We start from the raw sequence: 25,727 nt of genomic DNA on the forward strand, positions 1-25,727 counted from the left end.
AAAATTCAATTTATAGATAAAAATTATATGCTGAAAATAATGCGATAAATGCTCAAATAATGTGATGAAAATAAAAATTATTGAATGTGAAGAAAATAAAAATTGTTTTAAAATTACTTCACGGGAGATGTAGTGTTTGATTAATAATTTAATTTAAGATTTAAGATAACGAATTACATATATTATAAATCTTATTAATCAATACCATCAATACCTTGTGTTTTACCTTTAAATAATGGTCTGTTAAATCAATATTTAAATACAATTTTAGCGCAATTATATGACTTACGTAAAGAGATTATAATGTATTATGTACAATATTATCTTATCTTGTAATACAACATTTTAACATTTACAACAAAAGTTACGTTCTCCTTCGATTAATTCGCTACATGTACTGTACATGGATATACATATATAATAACACAGCGCGTATATACAAAGCGAGTACAAGTCTAAGTTTTTTGTTTCTTATTGCTCGGCCCGCTCTCGGCCTGATCGTCGTTTTGAAAAATCGTTTTTGGCTGCGTTCTCTTGTACGCGGGCGCGATCCAGTATGGTTCTTCCTCGGCTATCTTTGCGTACTTCAAAATAGCTTCTCTAGGATCCTGGTCGTCCTCAATCCGCTTACTCAGCCCGAGATTGCGGATGACGTAGGAGCTGAGCGTCCCTCCGGAGGACGCGACTCTGCCACCCTGGCCGGAAGTGATGGGCAGATCAGGACGCCTCGACTTCATTGGATCGAGCCTGTCCTTCTCCATCTGCTTGCGTACCGACTTGGGCCTGTCCTGACGGAACAGGGGTAGCGCGTGAGGCGTTATAATCTGCTGGGTAGACATTATCTCGATGTGCTTCTGTTTCATGTGCGTCTTGACGACGCACAGCTTGGCGCCCCTCATGCTCTTCTTCGGATCGTAATACACCTTGACGATGCCGTTGCCGCAGCCGACGAACACCTGATTCAATTTCGGATGCCACAGAGTCTTTATCACGTGCGAGTTCGTCACGGGGATCTCTCTGACCAGGTCGAACGTCTTGCTGTCGTAGAACAGCACCCTGCCGGTCGTCTCCCCCTTGTTCAGAGATTCTCCCGTGACGATCATCGAGTCGTCCGGACTGAACATGCAATCCGTGGTGTCGTAGCGCGAGAACAGTCCTTTAGCCTCGAAGATCGGCGTTTTGAACGCCCGCAAGTCCCACAGTTTCAGAGTGTCGTCGCAGGCCCTGCTCGCCAACATCTGTCCGAGATACGAGAAGCTCAGGCTGGACACCTCGCTGGATTGTGCGTGCGCGCCTCGCAGCACGAGGGACGGGTTCACGAAAGTCTTTCGGTGGTCCCACATCTGGATCGAGCCGTCTATACAACCGCACGCAACGGCCGCGCCTTCCCGGCTGTAGGCGCACGTGGTGGGAATGGTCTTCACGCCGTTCTGCGCCCTGCACTTTATCAGACTCTTGTGTCCGCGCGGCCTGTACAGATTCCATATCCGGCAGGTGCTGTCCTGAGAGCAGGTCATATATTCCTCCTTGGCGAACGGATGCCAGCAGCCGCTGTTCAGACTGGCGGTGTGGCCCTTGGTGCGCGCCATATCCGTGATGTACTGATCGCCCTTGACGGTCTCGCATTTCTCAAAGCCGTCCCGGTCGAGGACCTTCGCCTGCGCGGCTCCGGAGATCACCAGGATCACGTCCCCGGTCGTGGAATACTGCAGACACTTGATGGGATGATTCTCGCAGGGCTGCAAGGTCCTGAAGCTCTTCATGGACGTGTCCATGCCGGCGAAATCCCAGAAACAGACGTCGTAGTCGATGGATCCGGACGCTAGTCGAGCTCCGGATGGATCCGCGGCGATGGCAATCACCGCTTTAGTGCCGTGAGTCATCGAAACCTCGTGAGAACAAGGGATCTTGTCCCTCAATGTTAACTCTTCTTCCCCTTCAGTGTCCGATGATTCTTTATCGTCGTCGTCGTCGTCATCGTCGTCGCTTTCATTCTTCTCAACCTTCTTCTTTTCTGCAATTGAATCTTTGATTGCTTCTGAAGTAACGGGCAAAGATGGTATTGGAGGGCCAATGAAATCATCATCATCATCGTCGTCGTCGTCGTCGCTCACCTCGTCCTCTTTGGATTCCGCGACTTCGTCGGATCTTTCCTTCTCAACTACGGCTGCTTTATTGCTGCTGATGGTCTTGGTGATGTTCTCCAGCATCTCCTGCACGTCGAAGGATTTAGCTTTCTTACCGAAGCCCGTGATGCCCATCAACTTCTGCATATTTTGAGTCTCCTCCTCGTCCTCCGGCTTGATCTCGTCCATCTTCTTCACATTATTCTCCTCGCGTTTCTTGCCGAAAGTGCCGAATCCGGAGGTTTCGACGGGTGCCTCGGGCGCCGGTTTATCCAAACTGGCGCTTATCTTGCCGAAGGTTATGATCTTCTTCGAATTCATATTTTTGGACGACGGCGACTCGGCTATTAAATCCACATGCAGTTCCTACCTGTACAATATAACAATACAATTTAATTTATAACAAAATGAAGGATTTTGATGATAAAATCTTACATTCGCAATTATATGCGTCTTCTGAAGTTTGTTATGGTTTGTTGTGAATATTTTGGAGTAACCAAACCAATGGTCGAATAATGACAAGAGAGAAGCCTAAGAAGCTTAGAATTTTGTCCGCCGTTGGCGCCGTTTTAGCGCGGGAGCTCTGGCGGGAGTGTAGCTGTACGCTAGCTGACGGTAATAACGAACCTAACCTCGAAAACATTGGCGCGACTTGCTGACGGACTCTAGCGCGACTTAACCTACAGCGACTACGCGTTACTTCGCGATCGAGATGTTTCTCTCTGCGTCGTTTTAAATAATACTTAATAAAACGTCGACTGTCTTCGAAGTGAAATGAAGTTTCAAAACCGCCAAGTGACGTGGTCCACCCTGGAGCTCACCGGACTCCTGGAGGACGAGGATTCTCACGTGCACTTCACGAGGGCCGTCAAGCATCTCGCGTTGCATCCGTACCACTTGAATAATGTTCAGCGGGGTCTTAACCAGATTTTAAGATCGTCGTTGAATTCCTACGACAGAGAGTACGCTATTATCTATATTTTTTACACACACAAGCACAAAATATCTATTTCTTTGATTCTCAGTTATGCATGTACTTCATTCAATGTTTATAACAGTGAGATAAAGATTAAACGATTATTATTTATTATTAAAATATAAGTATCTTTTCATTGCCATTTTATTATTATGATTTGTCACCTGCACTCAAGTAGTACTATGTAATAATAATAAATTACATGACAAAGTATGTAATATGTTAGATTACTTTGAAAAATGATGAAGTATATTATTAAGAAATTTACAATAGAATTTAACAAAACAATTTTTTATTTTAGATTAAAAGGGTTTGTGCTGGCTTTTAGAAATCCTAAATTGCTTAGCAATTTGGGAAAAATGCTGTACGACTCTCCCTTCATTCATATTGACATTGAAGTAGATTTTTATCTGTTTTGTCCAACGGTCGGATCTTTTCTAAAAGGTAAAGTAATCTTATATTTTTGCTAGCTGCTACGTGTGTTCTATAAACTGATTTATAATAATTTCTATTATGTTACAGGGATAGTGAAGAAGAAGGGATTCGACCATATCGTAGTGCTCGTGCACAAAATATATACTGTATCTATTCCGAAACCAGACGATACGGAAGAATGGATAGGTGAATCGGTCGAGATTGGGCAGGAAGTGAAATGCTGCGTGACTCAAATAGATAACAGGAGCAAACCCCCTTTCATCTGCGCTACTTTGAGGTCCGATTACTCACAAGGTTGTAGATTGTCAGAAAGCATAATAAATAATATTGATAGCGTGGACAGTGCAATTGGAAGTATGAAGGGCACTATAAAGATCGATGTTTCGGCTAATGGAGTACCAGAAAACGGTAGTGTTTCTGAGACAGAGAGGAAAAAGCATCGGAAGAAACACAAGAAGTCTCGTGAAAACAATTCAAGCATTGCCTGTAAAGTTGAAAATGAATCGGAGTCAAACGATAACTTAGGAAATGATATTTCTAGAATTGTCAAATCCGAGAAGAAACCGCATCATCACAGTATGCAAGATACTATATTAAATACTGACGATTCTTTGAATAATTTGGAAGTTGATAATAGCTCTAAAAAACATAAGAAAAGTAAGAAAACGTCCAAGTTACTCCTTAATGATGATACAATTTTGGATGAAGCTGCACAGTCACGTAAAGCTGTGAAGAGAGAAAATTCCATTCCATTAGATAGCATTACTGAAACAGAGACGAAGAAGAGAAAGAAACATGCAAAGAAATCTAGAGAATTTGATTCAGAGAACGAAGAAAAATTAATTAATACAGAGAACATCACTTTCAGATGTATTAAAACTGAAAGAGTAGAACATTTAGATAGTGTTTCTGAAACAGAGACGAAAAAGAGAAAGAAACACGCGAAGAAATCTAGAGAACTTGACTCAGAGAACGAAGGAAAAGTAATTAATAATACGGAGAACACTATTTCCAGATACATCAAATCTGAAAAAGAAGAGCAATCAGATAGCGTTACTGAAACAGAGACGAAAAAGAGAAAGAAACATGCGAAGAAATCTAGAGAGAACGAAGAAGAAGTAACTAATAATACAGAGAACACTATTTCCAGAACTATTAAATCTGAAAAAGAAGACCAACATACGGCTAAGAAGCATATTATATCAAATGCCGACCTTTCTTCAAGTAATTTAGAAGATAGCGTATCCAAAAAACACAAGAAACACAAGAAGGCATCTATGGAAATGTCAGATTCGGAATCAAAAGGTCACTTTGTTAAAATAAAGATTGAAAAGCAAGATCCAATTGTAGAGAGAATTATGAACGAAAGCCAAACGTCAAGTAACGAGACTCAAAACGTGCAAAATTTAAGTGAAAATTTAGAAATGCCTAAATTTATAAAAAGAGAAGTTTCCATTGAATATGATTCTTTTGAAAAAGAGAGGAAAAAGAGTTCTAAGAAACACACGGTAACTTCAACAGACTCACAGTTGAAATCTATTAAAATTAAAACTGAAGACTGGACATAATCAACTATGTTATGAAATAACAGGATTACACCAACAGTATATAATACGAAACATAAAAACATTTTATTCATAGATACAAATTATTGTAATGTACACGTTGTAATTGTCGTGTACTCTGTGAAATGGGAAACATTTAAAGATTTAAAGTTGTGTATTACATCGTATATCAGCTGGAGAGATTACGAATTATACACATTCGATTTATTCCAATTTTTTTATTATTTTTCTTAAGCAATTCTAACAAATATACGAGTATTTATAAACAGTTATGTATAGATTTCGATCTTTTGCAATTATGAGGAATTCTCTCTATTAAACATCTAACAACGATTTGTACTTAGAAGATATTAACACCGTTAATATCTGGCCGATTTATCTGAACATCGATAAATCATCGCGTATCGGAGTACACGATATATTACTTGATAATTTTCTCATTAATACACATGATGTAAATAATCACATAATTTCTCACACATTGTATGTAAAGAAGAATGTCTCGCCTGAGTTTATACACTGGTAGCAATTAATATAGAAACGTGTGGAAAATATTTATATTTCAAAATTCGCACTACCTCGGAATTTGACGGCCAAATCGTGTTCTCCAAATATCGCGAACTTAGCCTTTGAAATATGAATTTGCACGTTTCAGTCTGTCTTATTTCACTCGAATTATATTCTCATGAAAAATGTGAGATTTTTAAATAGGATATTTTTTTATTAATTGTGACCTTTTGCCAAAATGTATTCTAATAACTTCGGATCCGTTGAGAGTATAACAGAATTCTCCTATTCCAAAATACCGTGTATTCTGAAGCTGTTGTACATAGGAAAGAAGTTCTCGCAACAATCAGCTCGAATTCATACACAAGAGATTCACCACCATTTATTTATACCGAATGTAGTTAGACACCAAGATGTCTTGTGAATATTTGTTATTTTTTTAAATATCGGACAATAAATTACAGCAGTATGTCATGTTATTTACAGTATTTTCTTACCTTACCACATTCCACTCGGGTCTCTAGAAATATTACTGCGATATTTTCGAATCGTACGTTATAAATGAGATAGATGGGATTGCTAGATTGCAGCATCGGATCGTATAATTCAGTTATAGATGTATCATTTTTAGATAGTGCGTTCGGAAGTCCATATTTGCACACATAACGAGTAAACTTCATTTATCCCGTATGTTCACCGAGTTAAAAGATTTTAGATTTATTTTCTAAAAGTCCTCGCATACAGATATTCCTACGTTTTAATTAGGTACACTTAAGCGGCATGCACGCGCGCCTATGTATTTACACGTGTAACGTCAATTTGTTCACTAAAACGTGGTTATTCGCACGTTATTGTCCGCACTATTGTCACACCACTGTAATCTTTGAGGGCGTGTCGTCAACGTTCACACTCGTCTCTCGCTGCTGAACGCAAATTATTTCGCCGCGTGAACATGTCTTTTTGAGAAATCAACGACAAGAGATAGAGGAAAAGGAATATAGCATAAACATATATATACATATATATAGGTTTACAAATTCACGGATATCGATCTTAAAGAACGATGATTAATTGATTGCGATTCAGAAGTTCCATTTAGAAGCTACAGTTCGCTGAACTTAACCGAGTTCTATACCTTAAAAGCACCATTTCAGCACCAGAGCGCGTTTCGTTTGACCAGGAGACATCTCCGTATTCTAAAATCGCAGACTAAAGTGCGTATGTGCATTATGGCAACGGCCACGGTAATCCGGAAAAGTCCACGGGACCGCCCAGACCCGCATCCGCCTCTAGCAGGCTCATGATGACAGCCATCGCTGCCTCGTCGTTGCCGTCGGACGGGATCGGATTTGGCGATTCGTTAATCACGGTGCCGCCAATCATGTCCATCATCTCGTCGTCTGGTGACGTTCCTGAAAGGAGGTGGATGTTACGTTGTGCGTGATATCGTTAATATCAACACCCGCGGTTGGGCTGTATCTCGACAAACAGAATCAACGCTACGCTCTGCATGGTATCAATTCGCCTCCCGTAATCTCTCTCGAAGGAAAATCTTATCAAATCGATCAAATTGCTCTCACACACGCGTGCTAGCAAAATTCTTTCTCTCGCGAGCGCTTTGCTCTCTACTTCCTTTCCTCTCTGAATAATTTTGGCGCACGCATTACACCAAGAAACAATTCCTTAGAGACAGTAATAGCTATGACCTTGGTCATTCGCGATGCTGTTGAGCTGCACGTTGTTCGCTACGTGGTTGAACGTCGACGAGGGATTGCTGCTGCTGTTGTCGCTGCAGATGCCGCTCGGCTGGGAAACGTCAGGTATCCTCTCCGGCGACGTCGTCGTCGTAATTTGCGACTGTAAAAAAAATAGGCAAATAATTTAAAAACATTAGTTGATTTCGGCCGAATTGATAATTTACCTTGGTGTTCAATAAACCGGTCTCTGTCGCTGGACCAGGACTACTACCCGAGGAGTCTTCACCGCGTCTTTGTAAGTCCAATACCTCTTCCGCTATCTGCCGGCCGATCTTACTTACCTCTACGTGGCTCGAGATCAGTCTTTCTAATCCACCATTACCTGTTTATGAAAAATTAAACGTGATCTCTCAATCGATCGTTGCGACAAACCGCGTTCATTACGTAAACGCGCGCTTCAAATCGCACTTACTCTGCGTGAAATAATCATAGTTGCCCTGCACGCTCGAGTCCTCAGATCTGTTATTTCCACCTGGACGCGCGTCGCAGCTGAAAAAGGGACAGAAAGCTATTTATACGGTAACATCGCGCGCGTGGAATGTTGGTAATCGTTGCTTACAAGATAGCGGAATTCTTGGCGATTAGGTACTCGATGTCTTTGGTCCACGGGTTCCTGAAGGACTTCCACTCGGACTGCAACCGCACGAAGTTCCCGCCTTTGCTCCTAAACCTGTAGATCTGCGAAAATGATAACGCACGAGATCAAAACGCGAAATTGTTATCGTGGACATAGATCTTTTTTTTACATTAGTCGACGATCGAGCGCCACTTTAATGCTTTAAAATTAATTTTAATCACCGCGAAGGGATAATTGCGAAGTGAATGACACTAATCACCTGCGTGGTAACGCGTTCGGAAGTCTGCAACGCGGCTTTGTGAGATTTTGCCAGGTGAGGAATGTCATCGTGGTGATAGTATTCGTACATACTGGTACCCAGCAGTTCCTGAGGTAGAAAGCCCAATACTGGAGTAGCTCTAAACGACGAAAAAGTTAATTCTCTCATATACATACACGAGATGTTCAAATATTTCGATAACGTTGATTGACGATCCCATAACATCTTTAATTCTCGCTATACCGACCTTTGGTCCACGAACAGAAATTTGCCGTCCATCGCGTGTCGCGAGACGAACTGTATGGGCCTTGAATGAGGCTTTCTCGATGACAACGTGGCCGTCGATATCGCCGTTTGGACCCGGCCGACCGCTACCAAGCAAGACAAATTGCAAGTTTCGTCGACGTCGCCCTCCTGCTCTTCGAGGCCGATCTTCGCGGGCGCCCAGGACTTCAAGTAACCCGTGCACTGAATCACGCAATACTTCCAATCTAAAAAAGACACGTCTCTGTGCAGACTTGTCAATTGAGAATTTGCAAACATTGCAAATTATGTAAATTATACTATAATAGGTTTACACATTATATGTATTGTTGTATTTTACACGTGTGTAGAAGAGACAAAATTGCGGAAGATGAATAAAGGGGAAAGTATCGGGACTTTAAGACTGCCGGCAAGATATTTGATGAAAATATATCAGCGATCCTTTCACCGGCGTCTCACTGCGATACATGGTGTCTCCTTTTCACCTTTGACGAGCCATGCGACAAAATTTTCGTGCCGTATCTCCGATCGTGCGTGTGGCTATCCGAAAGACGCGTTTGCATCCCCGATTCAAACACCCTGAATCGTCACGGTCATATTTTTTTCGCTTTGCGAGTGCTTTGCTTCTTGAGAGAAAATTGAATCCGTCATTGAAGAAGAGACACGACTTGGAATTATTTCCCTTCTCCATAAAAAAAATGTTATATTAATTTAGAAAAATATGCGACGGTCAAAAATATTCGAACAGTACATTTGCGTAATCATTTTGTGAAAAGTGAAATATTCATTGATCAGCGAAAAAGATCATTCTCTTATTAAAAAAAATGTTGTTCAATAATGCTTCAATAAATTCTGATGGATTTCTTTACACATAATTCTTTTCATGAATTTCATCGAGTTCCCAATTTTTCCACGATTCCCGATTAAATTACGATTTTCGAGTAGGTAATTATTCGCACTTACCTACGTTTTGTTGTTTCTTTCGCCTGTGGCAGCCAGCGACGGTGTCGGCTTCCTCCTTCACCTGCATCTCACCGCAACGGATCCCGTCGACTTTACGCTTCATCCGACAGAAGAAAGATCTCCGCGCACCGGGGCAAAGTCGTGATACGCCCTGGGGTACGTCGGTTTTCACCGGTAACATGGCTGAAACAATCACGATGACAGCAACGGTCCATCCGTCGATCAATAGTTCCATCCATCGCTGCCTTCCACCTCGCTCTTTTTTCTCTCTTTTATTTCTATCTGATATTTCTCTTTCATATATATCTCTCTCATATCTCTATCGTAACAAACATTTATTACACGGTATTAATGTTGCAATTATTAATGTCTTAAATACTTTGACGATCGGAACGCTTGACATGCAGATCGTCTCGCGATGCAACAACCGAGGAATAAACCTATAACGTTAGACTCGTTCGGCAACTCTTCGTCTCTTTTCTTCATTCGGCGTGGAGCTTTCGCAACACGCTCTTATCTGGTAGGCACGCTAATTCAAAGATGTTTATCGACAAAGCTTACGCGAGCAAATGCTGCCGAGCGACTGGCATTTATCAGGTGAAGGTGGTGGAGGAGATGCGCGCGGCAACTAATTTGCGTTTCGCAGTGATCGACGCGTCGAGCATGAAGCAACACGTCGAAAGGCGCTATAATTAATGGCTTCGAAGGCGGAAAGTCTTCGCGGCTGGAGAAATTAATGCCCGCGCGAAATCTAGAGATGCGGCAGCAACGCGGAACCAGCAACAGCCGATATACTCACTTTTCGCGTCGATCAATCGTTCCCTCGGACTGAGATCGGAGGACGAGAGCTGCTCCTTTACTTTCGCAACGTCCTTGGGGTGCAGGATGTCGAACCAGCTTTGACCCAGCAAGTCGCCCTGCGCAACAGCATAAAATCCTCAGTTTGCGATTCAGTACAAAAATTCTAAGCAATATAAATCGACTATATATCGAGACCAAGCAAGTGTCTTGTTTAATAAAATTAAAATCGCTTAATGTCTAATCTGTTTTTAATTCGTGATATCTATGCCGATTTCTAAAACGGGTGCTCTTCTTTGAAACAAGCGTCAACTATTTAAATGTTTGCTTGGCCCCTACAAGCCATTAGATGTATTGCCTCGATTATTTTCGAAACTCACAACAGAAATGTAATTAAATCGCGGAGGAAGAACGAAAACGACAAACGACTGATAAGTTCGCAAATTAGCCATGTTACAACACGGTGGCAATAGCGATCACTGTCAGTCAAACACATACTGAATACCCATTTCAAGACATAATTTATAATCAGTGAAATAAATACGCAGCAGACATTACTCAGACAGAGGCTAATGGTGGCACGGACGTTACGATTAATTAGCCATTGAAGGGGGATTCTTATGCGCGCGCGTTGTAAATTCCCTTTCACCCGATATTTCTCGTATGTCATATTTCAATATTTCTTATTGCTGATAGGTTTCGAAGCGCGATGGAAATTTGGAAGAGCTAAAATATAACGACTGACTCGGTACCTGAGAATAATTGAGAGTCTGCGAGACGGACTCGGACACGTAGAGAATTCTTCCGCGATCGCAGCCCACCACGAAGACAAAGCCCTCCGCGGCCTGGAACAAGACAAGCTGCTTTCCATTACGCTGTGGAGAACAAACGGTTAATCACAATCGAAGAGATCGCACATCTCGCTTGTCGTGCGTTTCCCGCCAACTTCGCAGCCGCGCATCGTTATCATTTTTAGGAATAAGAATTTAAGACCGATCCGATTAAGACGCGCAGCGGCCTCGCTCGTTGACATTAATGAGCGAACGCAACGTCGACAAGAACGCAATTAACATTTCGCATCGTAAATTAAAGATTACATTATTTATTTCCTGCAAGTTATTTGATATTTGAGCTATTTGGTATTTAAGCTGTTTGGTATTTGAGCTATTTGGTATTGACTTAATATGATTGCCGAATACGAGTTGATTCGTAATTGACGATCTATAGATCGATAGATAAATATTAGCTATTCTCTGACTGTTGACGAGAAAAATAAAAATTTTATTTTGATAAAAAATAAATATAATTAAAATTGCATGTTGATATAAAAAAGGGGATGAAATTATATATCGTACAGTGACAGTTAACGTGTTAATACTCGCTTCGAATGGGAAATTTTGATCAACTTCCCATTCCTCGCACGTGTATATTCAACCACTCGAAGAGCCTATGACATTTTGCTCGCGATTTCGCCGGTAACGCAATCTGGATATCAGCATCGCTCGTATCATTTATCGTTGCACCAGCTAACGTTCGCGTTACATAATCGTTGGCGAGGTTCGATCGGCGTATCGTCGATCGCATGTAACGTTCATTAATTAATCGTGTCAATGCGATTCCGTGCGCGGCTCAACAGCAACGTGCTCGAGTTTCTCTGTTGCGCTACTCGCGCACCTAACGTTTCCCCGAATCGTAAAATTCGGATATATCAGGACAGAAATATCAAAACCCCGAGCGAAACTCTCTCTCTCTTTCTCTCCGCGACGCGGAGATACTTTCGGTGTCGAAGCGAGCGTGATAAACGTGTACACGTTTATCGCCGTATACGGCGAGTTTCGCGCGGATTAAGTGCGCGCCGATTGACGTTTATACCGATTTTTGCCACGTATAACCGACGGGAGGTTTAACGTTCTCGGCTATATAACGCACCGAGCCGGATCTCGATAGCGCGGTAAACGCACCGATTCGCAATGGGGAGCTCCTTACGCCGCGATTATGCGCGTTTAGAGCCGATCTGAGATCGGTATGCCGGGCGTGGTCATTCACTCTCGGAGATATTTTCCTACGTCGAACGCGCGAGAACGAGAGTGGAGGGAAAAAAGCCCCCTCGATAAAAGATAAACGTGTGTACGTGTACACATGACAATGAGAAATGTCTGTGTCCGGCACCGCGCGTTTGAGCGGAATCTAGGGTGGATAGGAGTTATCGGTCGCTGGAGTGTGTTCCTTTTCGTCGTTTTCCTTCGCGCGGACGCGGCAAAGCGTATACGCTTCGCAGCCGATACGTTTCTATCGTCGCGAATAATTATATGCCGCTTTTGGCACGCCATTGGCGCGCAGTAAATTTCAATCCTCAAGAGATCTTGTCATTATAACAAAAAATATCTTTATAAACATAATGTTTACTCAGTTCACTGTAATGACAAGACAATTATGGCAGACATTATAGGTGTGCGTTATCAAAAGTCGAAAGACTTTTTTTGAATGTAAGGAGAGTTCAGGCAAGTATAGTAATCCAATTCGTCAAGAAGCCAAAAATTTTCGGAACGCATAAACGCACGTAGGCTCGTTTACGACATGAGAAAATCTATCTACTGACGTACGTTCTCCACTACCTGGAACCTCTTTCACGCTAATTGGTTCGAAATTAAAGGCGTAGGTGATTTGAGAGCGCCTCGGCCTAGGGTACTATTAGCGCGATACTATAAATCTACATGCTCCGGACTTTTCCTTTCGCCGCGCCGCACCGCGGCACGAGACCAGGCCGGATAAAAATCTGTAGCACGCGGGAGAGAAAGGGAGTTACCCGCCGGTTTCGCTCTCCGCTCGATCTCGTGCAAAAGGATTACAAAAGATACCAGGCTCGGTCTTTTACGGGCCGCGGCAAAAATATAATACGTGTCATAAATGAATTTCGTGTTAACGATACCAGGAACTGTAGTTTCTATACGTTTGCGCGTAACCACGATCGCGTTTATTCAGAAATGTCACTTTTAAAACCAAGCGAGACGCGAATGACGATGCAACGAAGCGAGCAAATCATAATCTATTGATTTGTTATGAAAGAGAAACAAAAAAATACGTTTCTTTCATAGGAATGTAATAAAAGAGAATTGAAAGTATTTGTCGATCTTTCGATTGTGTTATTCATTGTGTATAGAAGAAAGATATATATATTTAATGCCTACTCGTTTTTCCATAATTTTTATCGTGAAAAATTAAATTTAAAGTCAGTCTCTAGCAGTTGTTTGTAGACGTTACACAACTGCCGTTCAAGTATACTTACTTGAAGTATGAGCGTCTTGAGTTCCTGATCGGTGAGGAACGCGGGCTTGTAGTGACCTTCCGTGTATGAGGTAACCGCGCCGAGGATAGTCTTGAGATGTTGAACCGCCATTCGCAGCACGGTCAGCTTGTCCAGCTTCCGCGACATCGCGTGGCACATCGGTACCATCGCCGACAGCTCGGTGATGTACGTGTTCATCTTGTCCCTCCTGCGCTTCTCAATTTCGCTGTGGTTCTGCCTGAAAGCACAAAATCATCGGTTCTGCTCGCCAGATTTTAATAGAGAGACGCAGATAAGAATGTGAGATTTATTACATGTCTGTACGTGTCTGACACCAATGATGGGAATAACTCGTAAAATAAAAACGAGTACGGAAACTTCATAAAATTACAATATTTATAATCCACATCACGGTTGTATGTATGAGAAACATGTAGCTGATATTGCAAAAAAAAAACGTCTATACTTTAGAGCGCTATTTATAATCTTTATTAACGACGGAAATTTGAATTAAAAATGATGATTGAATTAAACGCCTAGTCATCGTCCAACGTAACAACTTTCATAACTGCATAAAATAGGGAGTTCATTGGAACATTTCACGGGTGGCACAACTCACGTGTGTATGTCCTCGGTGATACAAACGTGTATTATACTATTACAAAAATTCGACGTTTTTACATCTTTCTGAAAGGGAGTCACGGATCGAGCCGATATATCCCGGCTCGATCCGGTATCTCAAATTATCATTTTCTCTCGTATTTCATATTTCCTCTTTCTTAAAGTATTTTTCTCTTACTATTATTTTCTCTCGTATTTCATATTTCCTCTTTGAGGGATTGAATGTCCACGTGGACGCTCGTTGCGTTAGTCGCGCGGAATCCCATTGCCACCGTCCGTTTCATGTAAACAAGAAACGGAAACAAAGATCGGAATGTGCAGAGTTACGAACGATGTAGGATAGCGATAGTAAGACAGTCTGCTGACCACAGCGGACTTTTCTGCGAAGGTTTCATCCACGTGGACCGGGGCCACGCGCGTCTTTAAAAGCTACTTCCCCCGCCTTCCCGTTGACTTTTCCCGAAAGCTCAGCAGGCTCGAGCTGTCGCGTGCGTTACGACGACGACGACGACGACGAGATCGGTAACCGACGAGGCCGTGTGTCAATTGCACGTGAGGGGGGAAAGGGTCGACTCGTACAACGGCGCTCTTTTCATTGCGCACGCTGATTTGTCTCCCAAGAATTCGCATTCATATCACGCCCGGAGGGTGATAAATTGCACGGCGGAAATCGTTGCGGCGCGGCGGCGAAAACTGGTCTCGATCCGGACTCTATGCCGGACTATTATATCGCATAATTATGTCTCGATTCAAGTGGACATATCGTAATGGTTATCGTAATATCCGTTAGACTTTTATATCTGGCTTCAATGCGTGTCCGCATAAAACATATGTTAAACAAGTGCCTTGGAGCACCGGTGTCTTTCCACCGGTTACCGATCTGTACGTGTTATTGCCGAATATATATTATATCTATATATATGTATAATACGATATGCATCTGTAATATTCGTTATACAAGTGTACATGATATCTGAAGAAACTGTTCAAGGCAGTTCTCTTAAGCGTTGCTTTATGAGATTTTTTCCTTTCAATATTGTTTTAGATGTCTGCAACATCTATGCAAATTCGTTTGTTTCGTTCAATCGTTAATGCAATAAAAGCTTTCGCGACTGAACGACTCTGCTTTTGCGGAGCGACTCGCATCGCACGGCAGCAGGTAATACATCGGATTTAGTGACGTCGCTGATGAAGCCGGAGCAAAGAATCGAGGTAGGTCAAGGTTGGCACTCACCTTGGCATCTGACATAATACTACGTAATCGCCGATCGACGATTACGTTAAAAGTTCGGACCGATTGTATCGCGGGAGCGCGCTCTCGCTCCGGGAATCCCGACCTCTTTCCGGGCACCGAATATATCTTTTCGAGTACTTTACGATACGTTTACTTACTTCTTACTGTCGTCATTTGTGCGAACTGATTTAGCGTCGTCTCCCAGGTCGTCCAAGAGATCGCTTCCAACTCTGAAACAGACAACAATGGAGATTCTTCAACGAAATGTTAGACAAGAAAATTAAAATTTTCATGTATATATAAATAGATAAATAAATTAATATTGTGAGAAATGATTTTTTAATATTAATTTTAATTTTAACGATTCCCCTACCATCCTCTCCTCTGTGAGATATAACTTTGCCGATTAAACGCGCGTAGTAATCTAAGTACGTAATTGACGAAGTCCCTTCGTGGCGACTAAATTCGGTCGAAACATCACAGGAAAACAATTTCTTCGGCATATTACGACCTTCGCAGAGGGTGTTACCCCTTTGACGGCAAATTTCACGAAGTTTCGCCCGCGTAGAGCTTCCTCTCCACCGTCCTTTGTGTCTCGAGCTCGAAAAGTCGCACATGGGTTTCCCGTTCTCGCGAGGAAATATTTCGTCGACGCGATTTCTTCGTCGCGAGAGACTCGCCTCGGAAACGAGAGACACGCGTAAATATTTACAATAAAAAAAAAATGCGCGCGTGCATTTCAATCTTGCTTTAACGCCATCGACGACGAGATCAGGTTCTCAGACATAGATACACGTATATTATCTCTGTATAATGATTGCATATTCATAGATTTGTACTGCAAAAAATGTTGACGCGACGAATCGCGCACTTTACGTCCTGTTCAATTCCAGACGAGGCAGAATAAATTCAACGAACAACCCCGACACGTGAATGACGCGAACGGGGCGCACGAAAACGTCGTTCGCGATCATGACGCTCGAAAAGGAGATTGCGATTTTTCGATGACGTTTATTTGACAAGCGCGCACCAACTGCATAGCGCCCGCGAGCGAGCAACGGAGGTAATTGCCGAAGGCAATTTCGACCGATCGGGGTCTCGGGAGAGAGAGAGGCAAATCTTCCGTTCCATCGCAACGATTAAGTTAACCCTTTGACCGCGTATCCGACACCTTGATTGGGTAATTACTCGAAACTACCGGGCGAAATATCTCGAAACATCGGCATCGATGAGTACCGAGAACCGTGGATGAGGGAGACGGGGCCGGGAAGACCGAGGAGGTAAGTCGCTAGTTGTCGCGGGTTGTTTGCCGCAGCTCGCGAGACTCCACAGACTCTTGGCGGGGCACATTTGGCGGGCTTCGTTTCGCGCTTCATGCTAATGTGTAATATTCCGCGGTACGACTTCCACCTACGTGCCACGGAGAGCGAGCCGTACGCTTTGTGCTCCGGCAAACGGAGCGGTTGTTACCACGGCCGATTCTTAGATGTGTTTCCCTTGCGAGCGCTACGCACCGACGGACAAAAGAACGTTGTTCCACGTGGCGCGAGATTCCGCGCAAGAATTTCCGATAAGAGCCTCATTTCTAGCGCTTCTCTCTATTCGTTCATTTGAGATGACGACGATGCGCTAAAAATGTTCACAGTCGATTTCACCCTGGCCTCTGATTTCGCGAACGTTAAATTGTCGATCCTTTCTGGAAGCCCAAATTCATATTCAATTTAAATAAGCTAAAGCAAACTTATTACAATTACATTATATTTTCCATCTTATGATCCTAAAAAATATTTATGGATAATATACTTTCTCAATTTAAATTATTTTAAGTTTGTTAATTTATTAATAATGTATTGACCGCATTGGCAAACTTAAATAAAAGGATATTTAACGACCTATCGCAAGTTCAGTCAGTACCTGGTTTGAGAGAAACTGGTGAAATCAACCGTTAATCCCTTAGGGGCATAAACCCTCAAGGTTCTCGAACAAATTATGATTAGACTTACTGGCAAGAAAGCTTCCGCTTCCTGGAAACCGGTGCAAACTCGTCCGAGGTGTCGGTCGCCGGTCCATGGTTAGGCGTGGTAGACGTGCTACGATGATGCCGATGATGATGATGATGATGGTGGTGATGGTGGTGATAGTGATGGCCGGAGGCGGGTGCCTGCTGGTCGGGGACCATCGTCGGGGGTGTCTCCATGTGCTGGGGCGGTTCAGCCCCCGTTGCAACCTGTGGGATGGTGGCGGTGCTGCTGGTGGAGGTGGTGGTGGTGGTAGTTGTAGTGGTCGTGCTTGGGCTGCTGGGGGTGGTGGTGGTACTGGCGGTACTGCCGCTGCTGCTGCTGGCGGGGGTTGGAGTCGGGGCGAGACCTTCGCCACCACCCCCCGCCGAGGCGGTGGTTAGCTCTCCCACCCCAGAACCCGTGCCTATCTCGCCGAAATAAACCGTGGGGCACGAACTTCTGCAAGGGAATTTTAAGCAGCCAAGTCAGACGGCACTATCTGATCGCTAATCGAAAATCGCGATTGCCGGAAAATGGACTGCCGTAGGTGTAGAGTGACTGTCGATTCAATAAATCGATGAAGTCACTCTGCGTAAAATCATGTAACACATAACATTCGTGCGTAACACGTGGTATAAAGTTTCTCCAACGTTCTGCGGGAATTACAGATTAAAAAATACATTTCCATAAATTCCATATTACATAAATATATATAAAAAAAAATGTTTAAAAATTCAGTAAAATATATGGGCGATTATTGTAAGAAGAATTATTAAAAGAGAAACTTAATTCCCTGTATGTCATCGTTGAAAATTTCTAATCGTTATCTTCTGAGTAACGAGCCACTCAGTTATCAAGATTTATATATTTTCAAGACCCGAGGGAATAGGGAAAGTTGCAGAGTCGTATGGGAGTGCACAACATTTTTGTTCGTACATAGGTACGCTAATCATATGCGGGGCGTGTAATGTATAGTTGCACCAACGTCACATCCGGGAGTATTGAACTATCGTCATCGACCTTACGATCTATAAGCTCCTACGAACGATATTGATCCAATCACTCGATTTGCCTTACCTGTTTGACCGTATATAAAACCTTTTGCTGATCGATTAAATCTTGATTGCGTTATCGGGTTGTCAATCGCATTTAAGCATATAGGGATATAGCAAGTCCCGTGTATAATCACGCAGCTAATCGCATGGTGTTTTCAACACGCGTGCATAATCTAAATTATTTTAAATCGAGGATTATCTCTTTTATTTTTATAAAACTAAAATTGATATAAAAAAAAAGTATTTTGATATCTTATCTTTAAAACTTCCCCAAAATTCTTTGGAGAATCTTTGCTTAGATGTAATTAGTAAATGAAAAAAAAAAGGGTAAATATCGGGCTAATTGTTTGGTATTGTTGATTTCAAGACGACACGCGTGTTTGCTTTTGGTTTTACGATTTGAAAAACGCGGGGATCAAGGTCTACCGACAATCTCGCCAACGGCAGATAGTTCCGTGTATTATGATGTAATGCAGGCGATTAGCGTAATTTTATTTATTCGTAGATATACAACGGCGCCGACGGCGACGTTATGTCGTATGCGATGCGACAGGTGGGAAACTCGCGTGTAGCTGACATACGTAATGCTCAAGTGACTGCAATCCACGAATCCGAGTTAATCCTCCGCGGGCGTGCTTCAGTTCAATCTCTAAAAACGTAAGGTGCAGCCGCGCGACTTTATTTGCGAGACGACGACTTCCTTATCTCATCTCTCGATCTAATTTTCATTGGAAGAATTTTTTAGGCAAAGCCTAATCAGTCTAACCGTGGTATAATTACTTTAGCTAGGGTTGTCGAGATAAATCACGAGTTGCACGGCATTTGTATCTGTTTAAAAAAAATTAATAATAATTTCAAAGGCGTGGACGCGAAAGCGAGAGAGTGCGTCTGATCGAGTAGCCAACGTAGTGCATGAAAATCACATTCGTTGCGGTACCGCGAGACAATGATAAAGAGATGCATTACGCAATGCATCGCGACTCGTGCAAAATATCCCGCGAGCGTCGGGGTGCGGGAACGGGAAAAAGCGAAAAAGGGAGATAGGATAGAAAGTGCCAAAGTCCCCCCCCCTATTGGTTTCCACGTAGTTTACACTACGAAACGTTGAAACGAAAATTGGAAGCAATGTGGACAGTGAATTGAATGGAGAGATTATCAACCGATCGCTCATCATCTCGTGTAGACGACATCGACGCGTTTTACTCGAGTTGCCGTTAATGCATTATTATGGATGTGCGCTGTTTATATCCGTCAGAGCGTGAATATTGAACTAACGATGACTGACACTGTCCTTCGCTTTGCCTTTTGTCGTATACACGCGTTGTACTCATATAAAAAAAAAAAAAAAATTTATCACGAATTTTACCCACGTAACGCACCAGTCTATTAAGGTAATTACGTGAATGCAAGCCGTTTTTTTCTCTTTTTGCTAATTTGCCCGAGTAACGGGCCCCAGATATCATTCAGATACACGGATAACCAATTTCCGAGCGATTTCAGGTATTACCGACTCGATAGTGTTTACAACACCGGTTAGTTCAGTGTTGACAACACCGGTCATAATTCCAAAGCCGATTCCAGCAGATTATGTCGAGAGGCTTAGTGACTGTTGTCGCACACAATGCGATACGTATAACGTTGTATCGCATAAAACAACGTAGCAACGTAGTTCCGTTCGTAAGGAACTCATATATATCTCATCGATATACATTGCATATATCTATATTAATTAAAATTGTTAAGTCCCTTCATATTACCACATTCGCGACGACGAACACAAGCGAGACAACCGAACTTACTGCACGGACGAGAGATTATAATAATCTCGTTGGTGTTGCTGCTGCTGGCCGCCGTTTCGCTGCTGCTGTTGCTGATGCTGATGATGCTGATGATAGAGTTGCGAGGCGGACGTGGCCAGTTGCGTGCAGGTGTCGTGCACGGTACGGTGATGCTCCTGATGGTGGATGCGCGGCTGTAGCTCCTCCAGCGAGATGTATTCCGGCGTCTCCTGGGCCGGCACCGCCGCCGCCGAGTGCAGGAGCTGTGTGTAGCCCTGTGCCATTTCCTGCGCCACCATCTCCTCTTGTCTCTGTCCGGTCGTGGTTCCGGTACCGCGGTATAGCAGGAGATCGTCCAGTTCTGACCCCGCCGACGGATGATGCTGTTGCTGTTGCTGCAGCTGATGATGATGATGATGACGTTGCTGTTGCTGCTGCTGCTGCTGTTGTTGTTGTTGTTGCTGATGTTGTTGTTGCTGATGGGGATGCTGCTGATGCTGGTGTTGATGATAATGCAGCATGCGGTCGTTCACGCAGGCGCCATCGCTTGCGGCGGCCACCGAGTCATTATTCTCGACGACGTCACTGCTGGTGTCCGGCAGTAGACTACCCTCGTCTGGAGAACGACAGAGCGATTCGCCACTGGAGGATTCTCGACTAGGACGCGCGACGAGAACGCTCGCGACGTGCGAAAGCTTCCCTTATCCTCGCGCGACGACGAAACGAGCCGCGAAACCGGCCTCGATCGAATTGAAATGAGCTTCGCGATTGAAATAAATTTTCCAGAGATTTTATTATTGAATGATTTCGCGGCGATACTTCTTGTACGGTGAATCTTCGACGTACCCTGTAGGATTACAGGACGTCTGCGCGTACGAGTACGTCGACAGTTGCGCGTATGATAATTTGCCGTGCTAAATTTGCGTAATGTTAAATACGGAGAGCCACTATCGGCGGGCAATTATCCGGGAGTCAGGGCATAATTATCCACTTGCGCGAACCCACGCGAAGCGCGACTTTCCAAGCCGACAGTCCCTCGTTTTAGACTCATATAATTTCCAGAGTATCATCTATATACGATTAGCACGCGGTTGCCTCATCGAAGGCGGAGAATCCCATGATAATCGCAACCGCAAAACATCGAGAACAAAAAAATACGAAGATCATTCCGACTGCGTTTTCCTTTCCTCGTCGATGTCATGACCAATGATTCAATTCCGCGAACTCGCCAAGTACCTGCGCGTGCCGCGTCGTACCGTCGCACAATGGGAAAGTAGATGAAACAAATCTGTCGCATGTGCGTAACGCAATCTTCGGCCTTGAGTGACAGCACGCCAATGTCGCGCGATTGTGAGTGCTGTTAGGCACGTATCATCGAACGTCGCGCGACTCCGGAATGCGCGCAAATTAACGGTCGACAGCACGTATTAATAATGACGCAATGAGAAGGAAGGAGGAGAGAGAGAGGCATGTTACCCTCTCCTAGAACAGCGAAGGTTCGTCATCGAGGTACCAAAAAAGCGTAAATTACACCAGCGGCGACTGAACGATATGCGAAAGGTTGATGCCTCCACTAATATACTTTCCCTGTACAAAAAATTTCACGCGTACCGCGGCGCGCGTCGGTCTATACATCCATCCAGCATCGGAGAAGACTCACAAAGGATGTTTGCGCAAGATCGGCTCTAGATCGGCGAGAACCACGACGGGGCGGACGACGAAATCGGCAATCAATCAACGCGAACTCATGGCGAATCATCCGCCTTCAGATGCGCATTAATTGCTACCTCGTGCCGCTGCCTGCCAGGCAATTCTGCATTTTTATGACATTTCGCTTCGCGGCGTATTAACGCGCATACGTGGATATAGACGGCGAACGACGGCAAACAGAAGGAATGCTCCCCGGACCTCGTCGATTTAAGTCCAGAAACCAGTTCCGGGGGTTGAACCCGTTGAACGCGCGAAACGTGAATAGAAGAAAGAAACGTTTTCCTACGGGGCCAATATTTCAAACGTCCATCTTCGTTCGAACATCTCTCTCGCGGTATTGCTAAATACCGAATCCTTTCACGCGACTTTCTCATATCGTTTTTATAAAAACCTGCGAAATTACGGTAATAAAATCGTAATGATCGTGCATATTTATTTTAAATATGATTATGGATAAACATGCATGTGACTTCTTCATCGCACCTCGATAGATGCGCAATGTATCACCTCTCGCGACTCCTATTACATTAAGATTGAATAACAATTTTCGCAGGCACGAGAATTCTTACATGGGTATCTCTTTTAATTAAAATAATTTTCCCGTCTTATGAAAGCGTCGGTACAAGCTGGAGTTTTTAATTCTGTCATGATCAAGATGAAATATATGTACGGTAGTTGACGGAATTTCATCTAACAAGTGGTAGTGTTACATAAAACTACGATAAGGATCTACGCTTTATCACCGTGTAAGCAACGAATGCTCTCCGGAGGAGATCTCGGCGCGTTCGATGACGCGTAAAAAAATTCTTTAGAATGAAACCGCCTGAAGATTGAGATAATAGTGACAATGACATTACCTAGGAGCTGCACAACACGTCGCACGTGAACGCGACCTTCGATAACGCCGTGCTTCGTTGAGCCTTTATCAATGGAAATAGCAATCATGATGTCACTGACATCATCGACATAATGGATGCGACACGATGACATCTGTTACGATTTACGATGCCGGAAAGCGCAGAAAGTATTTCGCATTGAGTAACGATCAAGAACGCCAGAAGAGAAGAACATCCTTTGTGATCCAATGAAGGAATTATCGATAACGCTAGTACGGGTACGTATTTCGTTACAATGAAAAAGAAAACACAGTACCTGAGGTGGCGAATATCCTATAGTAATCGTTATTGAAATAATGCATTCGATGATGCCTTGATGAAAATCTAATAGATAACGATGTAGCACAATATGTCACTGACACAAGTTTTTCAATTGAAAGAAACACTTTAACCGACTTTGCTTAAAAATCACTCTCAAACCCACTGTTTGCGAATTATTATCTTCGTAGATAAATTATGACTTATTGATGATAATGATTTAAAAATACGAAAGACAATACCTATACTGTCCAAAAGAATGTTGACGAAGAAGTTGCGATCGAATAAAATTTTAAATATCATGATAATTGACATGTAATAATTAACGAGTAATTAATAAAAATTGCATTCTTTATCAGATCGCGACTTCTTCCGCGGGAATCGCGGTGACGAATCTCACATCAAATAATCCCAAGATATGTACCGAAGCACACGCAGATCGAAATAATTTTTCCGGCGTGTCCCGACGCGCGACGGGAAGAATTCGTCACGGTACTTCGCACATCGCGAGCGTTCGCGCGTCACCGCGAGAAACCCCTTACCGAGAAGCGCGTACATCCACGTCGTCGCCGACGACGAGGAGGCGGCGGCATCCTCGAGAAGAGGCCAGAAGGCCTGTCGCCTTCCCTCTTGCCGGGCGATACCCTCGTACTTCGAGAGTCGGGCCTCCTCGACGGCGACGACGAGGTCGTGCCGTCGGCCGTTCAGCACCACCGTCTACTCGGGAGTCGCGTGTCGCGAGTTCCCGCGCGAGACGCTGACCGGCACGTGACGCCGATCGACGGAGGGAGAAAACGAGAAACGACACCGTCGGCCTAGCCTTCGCCGACGTTTGAGACCACGACGTCTCGGTGCTTGCGATATCGGTGGTTAGCAAAACCGTGATCCGAGAGGAGAAGGTCTCTCCTTTCGGACTCGCGCGGTAGACAACGCACTCGTCGACAGACGCGTCGTCCGTTTGACACTGAGAACGCGGGTGGGTGATGATGACGGTGGTGCTGGTGGTGGCGGTGGTGGTGGCGATGGTGGTAGGAGGCACCTCCGCCGACGACGGTGGTGACGGTGATAGAGAAGTACTCGTCATCGGCAGCGATGCTGTTGAGTACATCGGGGTGTCGCGGCTGATACCACGTGGTCCGGCACAGGTGGGAGTGACTAAAACCGCCCTGCGCCGCGGAACCGCTCCCGCGACGACGAGTCGGGTCCCCGAGCCACCCCCACATCGCGCCGGGGAGGATGCGTCGCGCGACAATTCTTTGCGGCCGCGACTTCCTCCCCGGATGAGTCGAGTGGTCGCGAAGTAAAAGAATAGCCACACTTGGGTTTCGTAATAAAAATTAATATCATAAAAATATATACGAAAGTGGAGATTTTGATCATAATTTACGAAATTGAAATTTCGTATTTCACTCTCATTGTCAGAATGGACTTTCTGAAGCTGACGTACATCGCTAATACACTTAAGACTTATACGATTTATATAGTATACACAAACAAGATTTCCGGATTCCACATAATAACGTGACGTCAATAAGAAAAATATGAAATTGAACCTTGCTAGGAGAACTATTAAAAGTGTGTAACGATATGCCATTGCTTGTCAACGTCAACCATAATTGGGTTGTCACAACCTATTAAAAATTAAATAATCGAAACTTATATTAAAGTATTAAATAATAAACAGGTAATAATCGGTCACAGAAGGAACGTATAATTAACGACTCGCGGCAAACTTGCACATATCTTGCGATATTCCTGCTATCTGTTCATGCCGACGTTGAGAAATCGCGGGTATGACGGTAGCAATCAGCCGCTACGCGACGTGACTTTCAACACAATTTAAAAATGCATATGCCTTCCAGATATATTAACATTTTTTTAAATATTTTTTAGCTCAGCTTATATTTTTTTGACTTTTTTTCTGAGCAAAATTCAAAAATAAAAATCTCTTTCAGAAGAAAGAAAATAAAATAATACCAATACGTAAATTTCATGCGTTGGAAAAAATTGTTTTAACTTTTCGCTTCGCTCCATCGTTAATTAACGCACGTTTCATCATATAATACGTAACAATATATGGGCACTTAAAGCCAACTAATTAACGCTCGATATCCTAATGCCTTACATAACTTTATTAATATATAACGTAATCAGTTGGCGCTAACATTTTAATATCACACATTCTAGAAGAGGCACGAAGCGAACGGCCAATGTATTTTTTCTCGCGCGATTATTCTTTATAATATATAGTATTTCCAAGTTTATTTCTTCCTTTATATAGACTCGAAACGTTAGCCTTCGACTAACCGGTTTACCTTATCGCGCAATTCGCTTAATATCGCAATAATAATAACTGTCACTGTACAGTGACACCTACGAGAAATTTTTAATATCGTTTCAATTTCGTGAGCTAATTAATTTTGTCTACGCTATGCCGCCATTGTTGGTCACAGTTATATCGTGATTATCAATAATTTCTATTAAAAAAAAATAGATTAACGCCACCCCTATTTGGGGGTATTTAATATCAAAAAATGCGTAGACTATTGTGAACTATAATTGTTATAAGAAAAGAGCCGCGTGCAAGAAACAAGCTACGCGATTATCCGTAAACCTTCAGACCGCGTAATAATTGTGATTACCAAATTAATTAGCCGCGGCG

The 25,727-nt window shown here is 43.4% G+C and overlaps 3 protein-coding genes across 7 annotated transcripts; 1 reads left to right on the plus strand and 2 right to left on the minus strand.

Moving 5' to 3' along the window:
• Positions 1-130: 130 nt before the first annotated feature.
• Positions 131-6,882, minus strand: LOC139820829 (gastrulation defective protein 1 homolog). Of its 3 annotated transcripts, none has more exons than XM_071791387.1 (2): positions 6,745-6,882; positions 131-2,496 (listed from the first exon to the last, which is right to left on the minus strand). In XM_071791387.1, exon 2 carries the CDS (start codon positions 2,445-2,447, stop codon positions 456-458), a length of 1,992 nt encoding a protein of 663 aa, XP_071647488.1. In that variant the 5' UTR covers positions 2,448-2,496; positions 6,745-6,882; the 3' UTR covers positions 131-455. The 3 variants fall into 3 exon arrangements, with proteins under 3 accessions (XP_071647488.1, XP_071647486.1, XP_071647485.1); XM_071791385.1 differs by lacking the exon at positions 6,745-6,882 and adding an exon at positions 2,948-3,068; XM_071791384.1 differs by lacking the exon at positions 6,745-6,882 and adding an exon at positions 2,562-2,698.
• Positions 2,901-6,088, plus strand: Polr1f (RNA polymerase I subunit F). The gene is made up of 3 exons (XM_071791388.1): positions 2,901-3,088; positions 3,404-3,546; positions 3,625-6,088. Exons 1-3 carry the CDS (start codon positions 2,901-2,903, stop codon positions 5,103-5,105), a joined length of 1,812 nt encoding a protein of 603 aa, XP_071647489.1. The 3' UTR covers positions 5,106-6,088.
• Cyc (basic helix-loop-helix ARNT-like protein cyc) lies at positions 6,302-24,109 on the minus strand. 3 transcript variants are annotated; one of them, XM_071791365.1, is made up of 15 exons: positions 23,608-23,638; positions 20,223-20,817; positions 17,372-17,827; positions 15,527-15,598; positions 13,514-13,751; positions 10,980-11,072; positions 10,229-10,346; positions 9,430-9,612; positions 8,450-8,693; positions 8,203-8,341; positions 7,926-8,044; positions 7,779-7,855; positions 7,531-7,688; positions 7,316-7,466; positions 6,302-7,021 (listed from the first exon to the last, which is right to left on the minus strand). In XM_071791365.1, the coding sequence occupies exons 1-15, from the start codon at positions 23,621-23,623 to the stop codon at positions 6,837-6,839; spliced, it is 2,844 nt and encodes a 947-aa protein (XP_071647466.1). In that variant the 5' UTR covers positions 23,624-23,638; the 3' UTR covers positions 6,302-6,836. The 3 variants fall into 3 exon arrangements, with proteins under 3 accessions (XP_071647466.1, XP_071647465.1, XP_071647467.1); XM_071791364.1 differs by having other exon boundaries at positions 10,980-11,087; XM_071791366.1 differs by lacking the exons at positions 6,302-7,021; positions 7,316-7,466; positions 7,531-7,688; positions 7,779-7,855 and having other exon boundaries at positions 7,922-8,044; positions 23,608-24,109.
• Positions 24,110-25,727: the final 1,618 nt, after the last annotated feature.

Source organism: Temnothorax longispinosus, chromosome 10, assembly GCF_030848805.1.
Source record: "Temnothorax longispinosus isolate EJ_2023e chromosome 10, Tlon_JGU_v1, whole genome shotgun sequence".
Taxonomy (NCBI): Eukaryota; Metazoa; Arthropoda; class Insecta; order Hymenoptera; family Formicidae; genus Temnothorax; species Temnothorax longispinosus.

Bases quoted from the DNA above. Each gene is read 5' to 3' on its own strand.
- LOC139820829 (XM_071791387.1), bottom strand. From the start codon at position 2,447: ATGAATTCGAAGAAGATCATAACCTTCGGCAAGATAAGCGCCAGTTTG.
- Polr1f (XM_071791388.1), top strand. From the start codon at position 2,901: ATGAAGTTTCAAAACCGCCAAGTGACGTGGTCCACCCTGGAGCTCACC. The intron at 3,089-3,403 runs GTACGCTATTAT...TTTTTATTTTAG, and splicing joins TTGAATTCCTACGACAGAGA to ATTAAAAGGGTTTGTGCTGG. The intron at 3,547-3,624 runs GTAAAGTAATCT...ATTATGTTACAG, and splicing joins GGTCGGATCTTTTCTAAAAG to GGATAGTGAAGAAGAAGGGA.
- Cyc (XM_071791364.1), bottom strand. The intron at 15,599-17,371 runs GTAAGTCTAATC...TGTCTGTTTCAG, and splicing joins AAGCGGAAGCTTTCTTGCCA to AGTTGGAAGCGATCTCTTGG. The intron at 7,467-7,530 runs GTAAATTATCAA...TTTTTTTTACAG, and splicing joins CCGGTTTATTGAACACCAAG to TCGCAAATTACGACGACGAC.